General features: G+C 48.6%; 2 protein-coding genes across 7 annotated transcripts in view; one reads left to right on the top strand and one right to left on the bottom strand.

The window, feature by feature from the left end:
• Window positions 1-5,151, top strand: part of EYA3 (EYA transcriptional coactivator and phosphatase 3) — a 99,911-nt gene extending 94,760 nt beyond the window's left edge. For all 6 annotated transcript variants that reach the window (XM_058553399.1, XM_058553395.1, XM_058553397.1 and 3 more), the window contains one exon: window positions 1,458-5,151. In XM_058553399.1, the coding sequence (XP_058409382.1) occupies window positions 1,458-1,538 (81 nt within the window). In that variant the 3' untranslated portion in view covers window positions 1,539-5,151. The remainder of the gene's footprint in view (window positions 1-1,457) is intronic.
• Window positions 5,152-8,382: 3,231 nt separating this feature from the next.
• On the bottom strand, window positions 8,383-15,419 carry XKR8 (XK related 8). Its single transcript, XM_058553407.1, has 3 exons — window positions 14,971-15,419; window positions 12,757-12,953; window positions 8,383-10,045 (listed from the first exon to the last, which is right to left on the bottom strand). Exons 1-3 carry the CDS (start codon window positions 15,261-15,263, stop codon window positions 9,336-9,338), a joined length of 1,200 nt encoding a protein of 399 aa, XP_058409390.1. The 5' UTR covers window positions 15,264-15,419; the 3' UTR covers window positions 8,383-9,335.
• Window positions 15,420-15,541: the final 122 nt, after the last annotated feature.

Below are 15,541 nucleotides of genomic sequence, written 5' to 3'. Positions count from 1 at the left end.
TTTCCTCATCTGCTAAATGGATCTACAGAAGTTCTTTTCCTCTTTACCCAAGTTTTCTTCCAGCAACTCTGTTTCTTGGACTTGAAGGCAGTGGGTTGCCAGCTAGGACCACCTGTCCGGATTTTTTTCTTCATCCAGTTAACATACAAACTTTCAACAATTATTAATGAACTATGAGATTGGTAATCAGTTGGCATTATTACCTCATTGTGTTTTCATTTGCCACTTTATGTGGCAATTCAAGGACCTTGATTTTTTTTTCACATATTATCTCTGAAGCTTTGATTCTAAAGTGCTTGTTGACTCTCTGGTGAAGAAACTAGTGGGTATAGGCATTAGTGCTTCTTGGTCTGAAGAAGAAGGGAGTGGGGGAGATAAAGAACAGCTCAAGTCATTAGCAGAGTTGGTGTCTCTAAGCTGATGCTTATAATCATCTACCGTAGAATATATCCATTGGAAAATATCTTAGAGCTCTCTATCCAGTTCAGTCTCTACCCTGTGAGGGATCTTTTCTGCAGCCTCTTTGACAGAAGACTTTCTAGTCCTTACTTGAATATACCCAAGGATGAGGAGAGGGCTTCCCAGTTCTACTTCCCTGTTCTACTGTGGGGTCTTCCAAGTTGTTAGGATGTTCCTCCTTCCATTGAACTAAAATTTATATCTCTAACTTTCACATCCTAGTCCTAGTATGGCATTCCTGAGCACAACATAACAAGTCTGCTTCTCATTCTGTATATTAAAAGCTTTAAATGTGTGTGAGCAACAGGCTTGAGAAAACACTGAGCTACCTGCCAAAAGAACTGTTCTAGGACTTTAGTATTCTTGGAAACTTGCAACCAGTTTGAACAAGATGATCGGTAAAGCTAATTTCCTTCAGCTTCATAGAACATGATTTCCAACACTTGCATTTTTCAAAGCCCTTATTTAAAATGTGGCTTTTATTTTATATTATTTATATTATTATATATTATATTGTATATATTATATATTATTTATATGGCACAGTATTCTGGACATGATTCTGACCAGATAATAGGATTATTATTTTGCAGATCTGTACATTCTGCATCTTGGTCATGGACAAGATTTGAGCCTTGTAGCTCTGAAACTTAGAGGAAATTGACCATCTGTAAGGAAACATTAATACTAATTTCTTATGTGGGTCATTTTATTTGATCCTTAAGACCCTCCATAGTAGCTAGAACAAGTATATATCTCATAAAAGCACAGAGTTACCACTGAAACCTAATAAAAATCTCTCACATTTGTTAAGTGTCCTATGGTGTACAAAGTCCTTATACCTATGACTTATTTAATCCTTATGAGAGCCCTATGAGGTGGGCAGGAGCAGAGAGGGTTACCGAGTACCTTGGGGGAAGTCTGTGGAGGAAGGGGTATGGATAAATATAAGCTCCCAAAAGAAGTTGGGTTAACCAGCTATCCCCCCTCTCTTCCAGCACAACATGCCTTTCTGGAGAATCACAAACCATGGAGACCTAGTGTCCCTCCACCAGGCTTTGGAGCTTGATTTTCTCTAAGAACTGGAATGAAGAGCCTTCCCCATGAGCTCCTTTTCACTCCTGAAGGGAGCTAGAGACCGGAACCAACTGGGAAATCTCTCTCTCTCTTTCTGCGTGGAATGCTGGCGAGAACACAGTCAGAACCAACAGCCGCAAGGGACGAAGCTTATTTTTGCTAAGAGTAAACAGCAGCCCGTGTTCATCCTTGTACAGAAGCAGGAGACATTTGGATTGAGAGAGAACAATTGACTCACCACAGCTACAGTGCTTTTAATTCTTCTGGTTTTTGTTTTGTTTTATTTTGTTTCAAAAAATGAAGAAAAAGAAAAGGAAAATCTCGGGGCAGAGTTGCACTCGTAGTCCATGACCAGATTGAGAACTGCTATTAACTTGTGGTGATAGGATGAACGTGGCAGACTTTTATAATAACATCTCTTGCAGTCTTTATAATCTCCTTAGCTGTAGAACATATTCCCAGTGAATGTATATGTTATTTTTATAGGCAAGGGTCTGGTCTCTGAAGCAGGTTTTCCCTCCTTTCTTTTTCTAGCAAGAAAGGGGTATGTAAAGTTTCCTTGGAAAATAGTAATTAAAATATCTAAAATACCTCTCTGTGACAGTAGCACCTCTTTAGCTGCTCCAGCGGTCTGCTCTCTAGGATGGTTTTCTTCCATTCTTCCATCTCCTAGTTTGCGGAACTGTGGGGCACTGGACACTGATTAACTTTAGACTTTGATATTTCCCATCTTGGAAGCCTCAGTCCCCTTTCCAGTTGCTCTTCCCCTTTTACCAAATGGCACAACCCTGGAAACTCCTCCTCTTAGACAGTAAATTCTAAGCATTCAGCTTGACTCTTTCATTCAAAGACTGTGTCCCAGGGGGCTTACCTCCAAACTGGAGAGAAGGGACTAAGGCTTCTTACGAATTTCTGCTTCTTTGGCTCTTGAAACAAGATTTCACCTTTTCCTCCTGCGGATGCTCACCCCTACAGCCTTCTCATCCTTCTTAGTCATCAGTGCTGGGCTTTTGCCCCTTTCCTGCCCTCTGTACCTCACATCACCTCCATACAGCTCTGGCCAAACCCTGGGCTTTGGACCCAAGAATTTAAATCAAGTCTAAGAACAGGCGTATAACTACATTTTGGCCAAAACTACCAAAGTGTTTGACTTCCTTTGAAGCCTTTAAGGCCTATGAAGGGTATTCTGGGCATATATTTACCCAGATCTCTGTCTGAAACTGAAGAGGAGATTGTTGTGATCAAAATCCAATTTTCCCATGGAACACTCTTCCCACTTTTCAAATTCCAATCTAAAATGGGAAACTAAAGGGCCAGAAAGACTTTCCTGATTTAAATGAGAGTGCTGGCTCCCCTACTCCATGCCTGAAAACTTAATCCTGGGCCAAATGCAGGATCTCTCTCAGCCTGACTTCTGAGAAGATTGGCAGGTGCCAGGCACTAGTCCCAGCCTTACAGCCCAGCTATGTTTGTGGATGCTCCATCCTTCCAAGACCTACCTGGGCGTCTGCTTGAGCAGGATAAAATTCCTTAGAGCTGAGGAAGTTCAGCCTCTCCCAGGCTGCACAGAGAGAGGTGATTATATAGGCACCTCAGAGAAATGCAGTCTGGGTCTTCAGTAGGAGGCATCACTTGACCAGCCCCAGCTATAATTGCTTGTCCCCAGAGATTTTGCATATCCATTTCCAGAGATGTTGCAGCACAGAGGCCAAACTCCTTCCAACGCCAGGTCACCCAGATAGCAGCAGAGAAAGGCTGGTATACACATTCCTTCAGACCTGATTGAGAAAGTGCTTCATGACTCACAATTTTAGGGAAGAGGTTTGTGGGGAGGAGCTGAAGTCAGTGCTCATTACTTAGCCGCCTTTTTGGCCTCGTTTCCATTGATGGGGTGGGGGAGGGGACGGGGTTATGTAGTCAGATGCCAACCTTCCCTGGTCTGTGTTCAGCATAGTTGCCCAGTTGCTGCTCTGCCTTGCTTGATAATTGATCTTAGAAAGCTCTAGGATGGGTCTTTTCTTCTAGGCCCCAAGCCCTCTCGGTGCTGGCAGTATAGCTGTTGGTTTCTTGCCCTGGATGTAAGTGACCCTGTTGGTGCTGTGCTTCAGGCTTGTGAGGCTGTGGAGTGGTACCCCCATCGTGCACACAGGTCCACACACAAACACTTCTCTCTCCCTGCCCTTTGGGAGAAGCTCTTTATTCCCAGAATATGACTTGGACTCTTTTTCTCAAAATGGCCTTTTTCCCTCCTGCCCCGAGTGCCCAGCTTAAGTCTTTGCAAAAGGAACTTGAAATTGGCTAAGAGAGGTGAGGAAGCTTTCTGAGCAGAGCAGCCTCTGCTCTTTTCTGGTTGTTGCTGCCCTCGTTTAGAGGGCAGACAGAAAATGGGAGCTTCCTGGCTCCTCTTTCTAAAATGAATTGTCCAGAGAACATAGTGCTCTTCTTTGATCCTATTTTCCTCCCCAGCACAAAGATCTGGAAAGGAAAATAAGTGGGTAGCACCGAGAGCTCTTGGAAGCTGAGAGCCAAAGGATACTGTGCATCCTTTCATCAAGGGGGCAGGTCTCTTTACTAGAAAGAGTTCCTAATTAGCCACATGATGAATCTTTCCCCCAGCTGGGCACTGTGGGTTCCATAAGATGGGTCTGCACATTTCATGGTGAGAGCTGTCTCTAGCAGAGGATCTGGAATTGTCAGGTGTGTCCTGGATTTAAGAGGTGACTTGACTTTCGAATGTAAAATTGACTGTGCCTTAGCATCACCCTGTCCAGTGCCCCTGGGGCAGCTGGTGGTGTCCAGGAGAATGAATGCCTGCTCCAGATTTAGATGCCTATTTGGGCTTTTATTTGGTTTGGGGTGTTCCTGTCTTCTGCTCTGCAAGTTGTGGGGCAAAGCTAGTGTCCCAGGAGACCTCTGCCACAGCTTGTTCGCAGTTTACACAAACTCAGCTTTAAAGCTCCCAGTGAATCTGATTGGTGAACTCCACCTGCACCATATGGAGCTTCTAGATATGAATACCTTGAATGGGTGTCAGTGCCACTGAACCACAGGGAAGAGGAATATAGGGGCAGAGCCACATTCTTCCTTTTCCTGAGAGCAATGGTCTAAGACAAAGGGTGATCAGCTTGGGGGCTTCCTCTCCTTGCTCCTGCAGAAAGGGGCAGTTAGGGCCCCTCTTAAGCAAGCTTCTGTTTTTTTACCACTAAATTGATTTTCATCCAAAAGTTGGAACTCCCCAGATATTCATCCTACAGAAGCCAAATCTGAATTCTGAGATTCTAAAATATTTTAAACCACAAGAGAAAATCTAGTTCTGTCCCATCCCGCATCAGCAGGCCCTCTGTCCCTGCCTCTCCTCTTGTCAGACAGCTCTAGCAAGCGAGGCTCCTTGGCTGCTTCCTAATGCACTGACAGGAGCCATCCCATTAAGGACGACTTCTACTCAAAACATGACCCTCTGGACTTCAGATGCCTCATGTAGCAAGAAAAGGCATTATTGGTTGGATATATTTATGTGACTGCGGGCATTCGTGGCTGTAGACTCCTTGACCATAATGTTATATGTAATGGGAACTATCTTATAAACTTGAAAAAATAAAATTTTTATTTTCTATACGGTTTGCTCCTGTGTCTTTTCTGAATAGGATCAGCCCAATTGCCCAGCTGAGTAGGCTTCTAAGTAAGGCTTCATAAAAAATATGAAGAGCTCATTAGAAAGATGGCACCCTTTCAATAACTGAGTCATTGATTTCACCAAAAAATTAAAAACAAAATAACCACTTAGTACAAATAAATGTTCATGGAAAAATACATATTTTAAAATAACTTGCAAGGAAAAGTTTATTTCTTAACTGTTTCTAAAATATATTGCTTTTTAAAGTTTAGGACTGGAATAATAAGAGATTTCATTTGCTGTCAAATGTACTGAAATTTAATTATTAAAGAGAAAAATCAATACCTTGCTGTGCTGAGCTTAAGATGCAAAAGCAATAAAACTGACAAACTGATATCAAACCTTGTTTGATTTGGCCTGATTTCATGTCACATCAACTACTGTTTCTCCTTTCATTTTTTCAGATTTGGGTCTGGCTGTCCCTCACTAGTCTGGAAAACAGTCAAGAATCCTTTTGCATTTTATTCCAATGAAGGCTACTAGAATTCAGTTCTAGCTTCCAAGTACATGTCAGACTATAAGATATATTTTTCCCCAAATTAATTCCCCCGGAAAAGAGAGGGTTGCCTTGTGTTCTAGGCATTAAATCTTTTCATCAGAAGGTGCACGTTTTGAACCACACTGTAGGTGAAGCAAACTTATTAGTTGCTATACCCTAACTTGGTCATAAGTACAAATATTAGAGTACTGATTGCTTTTCAAGCCCAAAGAGGAAACATTTCCGTCTCCCCCTCCAATCAGTATAACATCTGCACATTTCTCAAAAACCTTTTGCTGACAGGTAAAAATTAGTAATTCAGGAGGTTTTTTATTCTTCAAAAACAACTTTCTAGGGGCCAGCCCAGTGGCGCAGCGGTTAAGTGCGCGCACTCCGGGGCTGCGGTGGCCCGGGGTTGGCCGGTTCGGATCCCGGGCGCGCACCGCTGCACCGCTTGTCAAGCCATGCTGTGGCGGTGTCCCATATAAAGTAGAGGAAGATGGGCACAGATGTTAGCCCAGGGCCAGTCTTCCTCAGCAAAAAGAGGAGGATTGGCATGGGTGTTAGCGCAGGGCTGATCTTCCTCACAAAAAAACAAAAAATTTTCTTCACATTTAAAAACTTAACTTCCTGATGGAAATCTTCAAAGGAAATTTTCTTTTTTGGGGGACATGGGGTTGAGGAACATTGGCCTTGAGCTAACATCTGTTGCCAATCCTCTTTTTGCTGAGGAAGGTCAGCTCTGAGCTAACATCCATGCCCATCTTCCTCTCTTTTGTATGTGGGATGCTGCCACAGCATAGCTTGATGAGTGGTGCACAGGTCCGTGCCCAGGATCCGAACCTGCGAACTCCAGGCCGCCAAAGTGGAGCACGTGAACTTAACCACTACACCATCGGGCCAGCCCTTCAAAGCAAATTTCTAACTAACTGCAAGTAATGTCACTGTCATCTTTGTAAAATTCTTGATTCTGTAGACTTTAAAACTGTATACAAATGAAGTGACTGCTAAATTCCACAGTTCTATATAGTACACTTATATACATTGTTTGGATTTAATTACATATCACCACCATTTGAAAATTTCATCTAGAGAGTATAGATGAAAGTTTAGCCAAAAAATTAAAAACACTTTTTTTTGGATTTTCTCAGGGCAAAGTGGGGAATTGTCTAAAACACATCTTCTCTTTTGGTATCTATGGCATCTCCCTTGAGCCTAATCTTCTTAACATATGACAGGAAGAAGTGTGGAAAAGTAAACATAGCAAATATTTTAGTGAAACCCTTAGGACCTATGTCCAAGGCTAGATTGGGCACTCAGCACACCCTCTGGGGTCTGAACCCCTCATATTCCCTATGAGTTGAGGAAAGTGATAATGATTTCACTTTTATGTGTGTTATGTTTTCAATTAAAAGAACGGTAATTTTCGGGGCCAGCCTGGTGGTGCAAGCGGTTAAATGCACATGCTCCGCTGCGGCGGCCCAGGGTTCGCGGGTTCGGATCCCGGGCGTGCACCGACGGGCGCGCACCGATGCACTGCTTGGCAAGTCATGCTGTGGCAGCATCCCATATAAAGTGGAGGAAGATGGGCACGGATGTTAGCCCACAGCCAGTCTTCCTCAGCAAAAAGAGGAGGATTGGCAGATGTTAGCTCAGGGCCGATCTTCCTCACCAAAAAAAAAAAAAAGAACGGTAATTTTCCAAGGCCATTATATCCTTTCTTTTATGAGATGATAAAAATAACGGTAGTTTTTATGTCCTTTTTTGTTAAAATTAAGTTGGCAACCATGTTGGCCATTCTACTGGCCCACGAAATTCAGGTCTGGAAATCACTGGACTGAATGACCTTGGAGATCCTTTCTGCCTCTACCATTCTATGTATGTAAAAAGCACCAGCAGCATCCTCCCAGAGCCTCTCCCTGCTCCCAACCCTCAGCTCTGTGTCATCCTTGGTTCCAGGCCAACAGAGCTGCTACAAGCCCTCCTTCACCCAGTCACTGCTGACTTGATGTCTGCGATAAAGCGCATCTGCGTGGCTCTCATCCTGACCTCCTTTAGGGCTTATCGGTTTCTCAGGGAGGCCTTCCTCAGCCATTCTATATAAAATTGCCACTCCCTCTCACAACACACACACACACTCTCTCTCTCTCTCTCTCCCCCCAGCCGTCCCCTTCCCAATCTTATTTTTCTTTTAGCACTTAACATTATGATACAGTTTTACTCATCCTGTTTGTGCCTCCACTAGAATCAATGACTAACGGAACTGAGACTATCCTGGGTCCTAGCACAGTGGTGACTGCATCCTTTTCTTCTGTCTCCAGTGCCCTTTTCCTGTTCCTTGTTTCTCCAAACCACAGTGCCCACATCCACATCCCCTAAGCCACCTCATCACTCACGCCCTCCCTGAGCTCCCAGCAAAAAGACCTTTCTTCACCTGGGCTCTCGTATTCACTTGCTGATACTCAAGGTGTTTGTAACTACTCCTGCCAGTCCCAGCAGCAGAGCTGGTTAAGAGTCACTAGTCAGCCCACATGTGGGTTCTGATGCCCACCTGAACGATCAACCCCACACTGGCTCACCAGCTCCTGAAACTTGGAAAACAAGGTTGAGAAGTCCTGCCTACGCCAGCCCGCTTCTTCTCTGGTCCCAGGCTTTTACCGGCTTTGAGAGGTGGACTTCGTATCCCTGACCCCTTCTTTCCAGGCAGCTTTGAAGTCTGCAGTAGATTTAGTTTAATGACACAACTAGGTTGGAGGATTTCGTGAGGTTTTAATAACTTAATAATACTGTTCAACAAAACAACACAAACGTGTGTCTCACTTGCAGAGAGACCTAAGCACACGCCTTCTTTTCCTCTCACATAGACTCTGAGGTAGAAAGTACACTGGCTAAAGTATAAAAAATACTCAACGGGCTGAGCCATGGCCCAGACCACAGGTTCACAAGGCACTTGGTTGAAAGGTAGCCCCTTGAGAGCAGAGGCAGAGGCTGGACCAGCTGCACTAAGGCCTTGGAGGGGCTGACAGGGGCCAGCCAGTTGGGCATCCCTGGCTCCCAGCATGAGCCTACTCAGCAGCAGCTGAAGGGCAAGGGATGAAGCAGGGGTGGCGGCTGATCTTGTTCCAGGTTCCAGGATAGAATGATGTTCCTGGCACATAAAATGCTCCCAGTAAACACTGGTTGAATGAACTGAATGACTGGGGTGGGTGGGGAAGGGGAGGAAGAATTCTAGAGAATATATCCTGGAGGTCCTGGGGCCTTCTAGCCCAGGACAGGGGAACCAAAGGGTGGGACAGCACCTCCACCAATTATTTGAGAGGTGGCCAGGGAGGTGAAAATACGAACGCTGGGATGCTATGGGGCACCAGCTATACTGGTTGCAGGGGAAGAAAAAAGGGGGTCTCTTCTTTCCTCCCAAAGTGTCTTGTACATAATCGGGGCCCTTGACCCTCCAGGGCCCAGCCATTCTCATCCTTGAAGGCAGGCCTCTCTCTGTCTTACTCAACTCAGGTCTCCTGTGCCTCCAGATCAGGCAGCAAGTGCTTGTTGAGAGAATCAAGGCCCATAGCAGCATAATTAGCTTATCTTCTGTATTCTACCAATTGATTCCATCTGTCCTTCTGTCCCCTGGCTAGGTCTGACCCTGCCTCAAAGGACTCCATTCACCTCTCCCTTCCATGGCAAAGCAGCCTCATCCCTAGTCTTGGGAAAAAAGTTCTGAGCCAACTGGGCCATGCGCCTGTTCTGAGGCAGCTGACGCCACTCAAGGGAGCAGAGGTCCCGGGTCCCGTCCACTCGGTCAGGCTCACGGCGGCAGCTAGGGTGCAGCCAGCAGTAGTAGACAAGCCTCAGAACAAGACCCAAAAGGAAGCAGACACCGCCCACAGGCAACAGCATCTGCAGCGGGACCCCACTGGGCAGCCAGGGGCTATGAGTCACCCAGGTGACCACCATGAGGATGCTGTCACTCAGAAGGAACATCAGGTGGATGGTGGCGCGGCCTCGGGTGTGGCCCTCAGCTACATTGAACCAGGAGAAATAAAGGATGGTGGCTACTGTCGCCCGGTACAGCCACTCAGAGCAAGGATCTGGCATAAAGTCTGTGCCCTGAAGCCAGACCCAGAACAGCAGCACCAGCCACAGGCCCAAGAAGTGCAGGGCCACATAGCGGGGGAAGAGGGCTGAGAACAGGGCCACAACCAGGACTCGGGGCCACAGCAACAGCAGGTTCCACAGGAAGTAGATCACGGAGGAGCCCAGCCGCAGGAGGGCCTTGGAGGGGAGGCAGATGCGCAGGGCCCGGTGGTAGTCAAGCAATGCCCACGAGATACCCAGGAAGGACGTGCAGATGCTGACCCCTACGAAGAGCAAGAGGAAACAGGTGAGCCCTGCTGGCAGGCTGCCTGGAGCTCCCCAGAGGTCACAGGTACCATGGGGTCCCCTCATAACCATTCGGAGCTGGGTATTAGAACCCCCAATTTGTTGAAGGGAAAACTAAAGCTGGAGATTGTTAAATAAGTTCACACAACCAAAAACAGAGCTGGATCCAAATATGAAGTCTGCCCTTCACCACTAAGCTGTACTTTTCAGGTACATGGTCATATTTCAGCTACCATGGTGATATTTCTCACGGATGAGAGAGTGTGACTTATATACCCCCATCTGCACCCGTCACCCAGCATCCAGCACCCTGGGGCCTTGGCCACACCCTGAGCATCTTCTAGTGCCCTGTAACCCTTCCTTTCCCAGAAGAGCCCAAGCCTTTCTTAGGTCTAAAAATCCATAGTCCCAGTTCCCTCTTTCTTAGTCTCCAAAAAGGAAGCAGGGAATCTCATGGGATGGCAATAGGCCACTGGCTGAACCTGCCCTGAGGGCAGGAGGGATGTCCCTGCCTTACAGATGGAACGTCCCCACTGCCCTCCCCTCCATACTCAGACTGGACCCTGGTCTTGATTTTCCCAGACTCGAAGTTTACAGTGGGGATCCTATCCTGCCTCCTGGTTGCCCACCCTGGACTAGAAGCACCAGGACCTCCAGGAAGCAATGGAAGCAGCATTGAAATGTCTCTAGAATGCTTCCTCTCTGCCCACTTCCCACCGCATCCATTCAACAGGTGTTCACTGGGAACCTGTTATGGGCCAAGAACCCACTCCCAGCCTGAATCAGATCTGTGGCCATCGTCCTTTCTAACCACCCCCACCCCCTAGGTCTCAGCAGGGCCGAAGTTCTCCCAGTTTGCCCAGCACGCTGCATTCTCTGACCTGGACAAGCTTTGCCCATGACCGGTAGGCCAGGAGCACATGCCCCACTTCCCCTGGCCTCCTCCTCCTTACCCTGCAAGTTCCAGCTTCAATAGCCCCTAGAGTCACCCATCCTGACCCCACCCCGCCCACTCCACTATCAGGTTTCCTCTAACACCCCATCCACTTCTATCTGGAGTCCTGGAGTCTTATCACACCCTAATTATCTATTTCCTTATCTCTGAGCTCCTTCAGGGTAGGAAACAGATTCTTCTCCCCTGGGATCCCTGGGCAGCCCAGTACCTGGCACATAATAGCAGCTGAATAAATGTTTGCTAAATAAAAAGTTGGGAGAGGGGCCGGCCCAGTGGTGCAAGCAGTTACGTGCACCATGCTCCGCTGTGGCAGCCTGGGGTTCGCCGGTTCGGATCCCGGGCGCGCACCAACACACTGCTTGGCAAGCCATGCTGTGGCGGCGTCCCATATAAAGTGGAGGAAGATGGGCACAGATGTTAGCCCAGGGCCAGTCTTCCTCAGCTAAAAGGAGGAGGATTGGCAGACGTTAGCTCAGGGCCGATCTTCCTCACAAATAAAATAAAATAAAAAAATAAAAAATAAAAAGTTGGGAGAATTCATCTCTTTCCTGACCCTCACCACAGCGTAGACCAGTCCTAGACACCCACTGCCTTCAAAGAGACAAACAAAAATATGTGCCCACTGAGTGCTGTGTGTCCCAGGATAAATCACTTCACCTTTCTGCACCTCTTTTCTCTTGTGTAAAATGGAGATAAATACAGCACCACCCTCTAGGGCTGCTGTGAACGTGAGCAGTGACGACAATAAAGCACTATGCACAGTGCCTGGCTAATAGCAGGCACTCGATCACGACGGCTGCTATTACTGGTATTTTTTTTTAATTAATATTACAGATTCGGATTAGCAAGCTGAAAGGAAGATTGAGTCCAACCTCCATCTTGAACAGCCATGGAAACTGAGGCCAGAGAGGGGAAGACTGCCTGGGTCACACAGCAAGTGATGGCAGAGTGGGGACTGGTTCCTTGGGAGGCTGTGGTGTGTACAGCAGGGGGCCCTCAAGGTGTGTAGGGGTGGTAAAGGAGAAGGGGGAGCCCTGGACCTCGAATCAGATGGCAGTTGGAGTCCTAGGTGGGCCGCCAGCTGGCTCTGTGACCTTGGGCAATTCTCTTCCCTTTTATAAGAGAAAACCCTCCCAGCACTCCTCACTGTACAAACTTCCCCCGGTTTATGAGGCCACCTGCCTCTCCCTTTTCAGATCACTCAACACATGTTACTTAACTACCTGCTTTACAGTCTATCATCCTGGCAGGGCAGGGGCTGTGTCCCAGTTCACTGTGGTGTCCTTGGCACAGGGACAGGCACAAAGGTGCTCAATAAAACTTGAGTGTATGAAGGAGCTCAATAAATTGTTTATTGACTAACAAATTGTCTATTATCTGTCAGGCACCCTACACACTTTATCTTCAAAATAGTAAACATTATCCTCAAAATAGTAAAAATTACAATTAAAATGTATTATGCACCAGGCTTCATATGCATCACCTCACTTAATCCTTTCATCAGCCCTATGAGGTAGGATCATTTATTATGTCCATTTTACAGATGAGAACAAACCCATACTCAGGTTGAATCATTTGTCCAAACTCATATGGCTAGAGAGTGACTTTGGATTTGAAGCCAGACCTGCCTGACTAAAGGATGTTCTCCTATTTGCTAAGCAGCCCTTATAAGAGTGAAAACATTTTGACATTTGTAGGAAACGTTCCCAAGCCATAGGGGGGTGCGTCACTCACACTGGTAGTACTCGACCTGGCCACTCTGCAGAATGATGGCCAGCACCAGCGTGAGCTGCGGTGTCGTCTCCAAGAAGGTCTCGAAGAGTCGCAGCATGCTGATGTCCAGGGAGAGGAAGTCGGCGTAGGCCATGTCAAAGTCGGAGGGCACCTCCTGCTGCCAGACCAACAGCCCCTGCCGCAGCCCCTGCAGGCACCTAGGCACATACAGATGCCCCAAGGGGCCAGGTTAGTGTCCTCGGCTATTCCTCTCTCCCCTAACCTATCGGGTGGATGCAGACAGACCTCCAATCCTAGCTTGTCACTAACATGCTGTGGGGCCTTGGGCAAGCGACTTCACCTCACTGAACTTGCTTCTTCATCTGTAAAATGGGGATAAACACAACTACTGCTGGCCAGGCAATGTCCCAAGCTCATCACAAATCTTGTCCCCTTTACTCCCTACAACATCCCGATTTTACAGATGGGGAAACAGCACCAAAGAGCTAATGAGGGTGGAATCAGGATTTGGATCCAAAGCTGTTTGAATTTGAAAGACATATGAAATTGCCTAAGGTGCTAGTTCTCAAATTTTAGCATGCTTAAGAATTTCTTGGGATCCTATGGGGCAGGGGAGCCATTGAGAGCTTCTAAGCATAGGCAGATAAGTCAGATTGTGCTTTAGAAAAATTACCACGGCTGTGAAGAGGAGGAAGGGTGGGAGGGGTTGGATTGGAAGCAGGGATCCATTTAAGAGGCTGTTGTAACAGTTCAGGGAGAAAGCATGAGAGCCTGACCAGAGTGGTGGAGACAGAGACCAGGGCGGAGTCAAAAGAGTCCAGAGTGGACAGACAGGCCTGGGTGACCCACTGGCACGAGGCAGGAATAGAGGATGCACCAAAGTCTTGCCCACTCAGAACTGATCTCAGTTGGCCACAGGAAAGGGAGCCCATATACTCACTGCAAATTCATTCATCATTGGTTACTGACACTTCCCCTGAATGGACTTGACAACACACTAAGGCAGCAGGCAGGCAGGCCTGGGTCAGGGCTCTCTCTCAGCAGAAGCCTCTGCCTCTGGTCCCCCAATACCTGGCAGGGGCCCCTGCCTCAGCCTAGTCACAGGCAGGAACAGAGACCCTGTTTCTAAACCAAAGCTCCATATAGTCTGTCTGCCTCACGCTCAACAGAAATAGGGAAGGGAGGATGCGTGGCGTAGTTGCGGATTCAGGGCTCACTGAGACCTGCCAGGACCGTAATAACTGTGCCCCTCCCCGCCCACCCCAGGTTTAACTGATGCCCGTCTGGTCCCTCAGACAAAACTGCAACATTCAAAGCTCCACTTGTCCCTCCTGGAGAATCGATGCAGCTTTGTCAAGGCAAGATCTGGACAGAAATTGTAAAAATGCATCCAAGAGTGAATCCTGGCTCCAGCCACCCCATCCCAACCCAGACCACACCACGTCCTGACTTCGTCACAGGACTGACCCCTGGCTTTCAGTTTCCCCAACTCTATAGGGCCCTGCCAGTTCTGAAAAGGCTGGCTCCAGGGGCAAGGATGAGTCAGACCCCATCTCTGCCCTCTTGCTCAGTCTGGGGGTTTTTCCAGGTCTCATTTTTTTCAGTCCTCATCAGAGGCCCGAACTACGACCATCCCCACCGGAACGGGGCGGGGAGGAGGGGGGCGGCGGCGGGGCGGGGGTTGTCAAGTGACTTGCCCAAGACTCCACCCACAGCTAAAAGAACAGCCTAGTGTTGAACCGAGTCTGGGGGTCTTTGCCATCACAACAGAGTCCAACATGTGCCAAGCGCCGGGCTAGGCGTTTTCCCTCTCTCCTCACAACAGGCCCGCCTGCCAGCCCTAATCTAGATTACTACTTCCTTTTAACAGAGGAGGAAACCCAGGCTCAGAGAAAGGCAGGAATGAAGCCACAGGCGGGAAAGCCAGGACTGGATACCAGAGAGGTCTGACTCCAAACCATGCGCCTCCCTTTTTTCTCTGGGCCTCAGTTTCTTCCCCTGTGCCAGGAAGAGCAGGGCTAGATGAGCGCTGAGGGTTGTCAGCGGGAGCTCTCTCTCTTTGAGGGACGGAGAACTTACCTGTAGGTAGAGGTGCCCAAGGGGCTTAGTTTCCTCTCCTGGGTCCTGGTCCTCTCCTCCCCACCCTCTTCCCAGCTGCAGGAAGTGCCGCTGGGCTCCGTTCCCCCTCCCTCCTTCCGAGGGCGGGGCGCTCACCTGTACAGGTAGCCCAGCTGCAGGAGATGCAGCAGCGCCAGGCAGCGGCCCGGGGGCTGCGGAGCGTGCAGGCCGGCGGGGTCGGCGCGCAGCCAGACCCAGCTGAAGAGCTGCATCGCGACCGAGGCGAGGCCCAGCAGCGCCAGCACCAGCGCGGCCCACAGGTAGCGACCGCTGAGCACGTACTGGCCCGCGGCCCATAGGTCAGCGCCCAGGTCGATCAGGAAGGCGGCGGTGCCCAATACGCCCAGGACCAGGTCCCTAAGGAGCGCGGCGTGGGGTGACCAGGGCATGACCCACCAGCCTCTCCCCCTCCTTCTCTTCTTCGGCTTGGACCCGCCCTCCGGGCCCCGGGGTCTTAGCTGCAGGAAGGAGGCGGGCACAGCCCTCGGGGCCGCCTAGGGCCGGGGCCTGCTGGGCGGGACTTCCCTGTCCCGCCCTGTCCGGGGAGGAGCAAGACCCGCGTACCTCGCGTCTGGGTTGTCCGTGGTCCCCCACCCCCGTCCTGCCGCGTCACTGACGGACTTGCGGGGCTCTGGCCTTGCATCCTGCCTTGGGATTCCCCCCACCT

This window comes from Diceros bicornis, chromosome 13 (genome assembly GCF_020826845.1).
Source record: "Diceros bicornis minor isolate mBicDic1 chromosome 13, mDicBic1.mat.cur, whole genome shotgun sequence".
In the NCBI taxonomy this organism is placed as follows: domain Eukaryota; kingdom Metazoa; phylum Chordata; class Mammalia; order Perissodactyla; family Rhinocerotidae; genus Diceros; species Diceros bicornis.
The sequence above is the reverse complement of the archived record's forward strand: the minus strand, read 5'-3'. Positions and strand labels throughout refer to the sequence as shown.

Excerpts from the sequence above, each read along its gene's own strand:
- XKR8 (XM_058553407.1), bottom strand. The coding sequence starts at position 15,263 with ATGCCCTGGTCACCCCACGCCGCGCTCCTTAGGGACCTGGTCCTGGGC. Across the intron at positions 12,954-14,970 it reads CAGCTGGGCTACCTGTACAG|GTGCCTGCAGGGGCTGCGGC; the intron begins GTGAGCGCCCCG and ends GTATGTGCCTAG. Across the intron at positions 10,046-12,756 it reads CCAGGTCGAGTACTACCAGT|GGGTCAGCATCTGCACGTCC; the intron begins GTGAGTGACGCA and ends TGCTCTTCGTAG.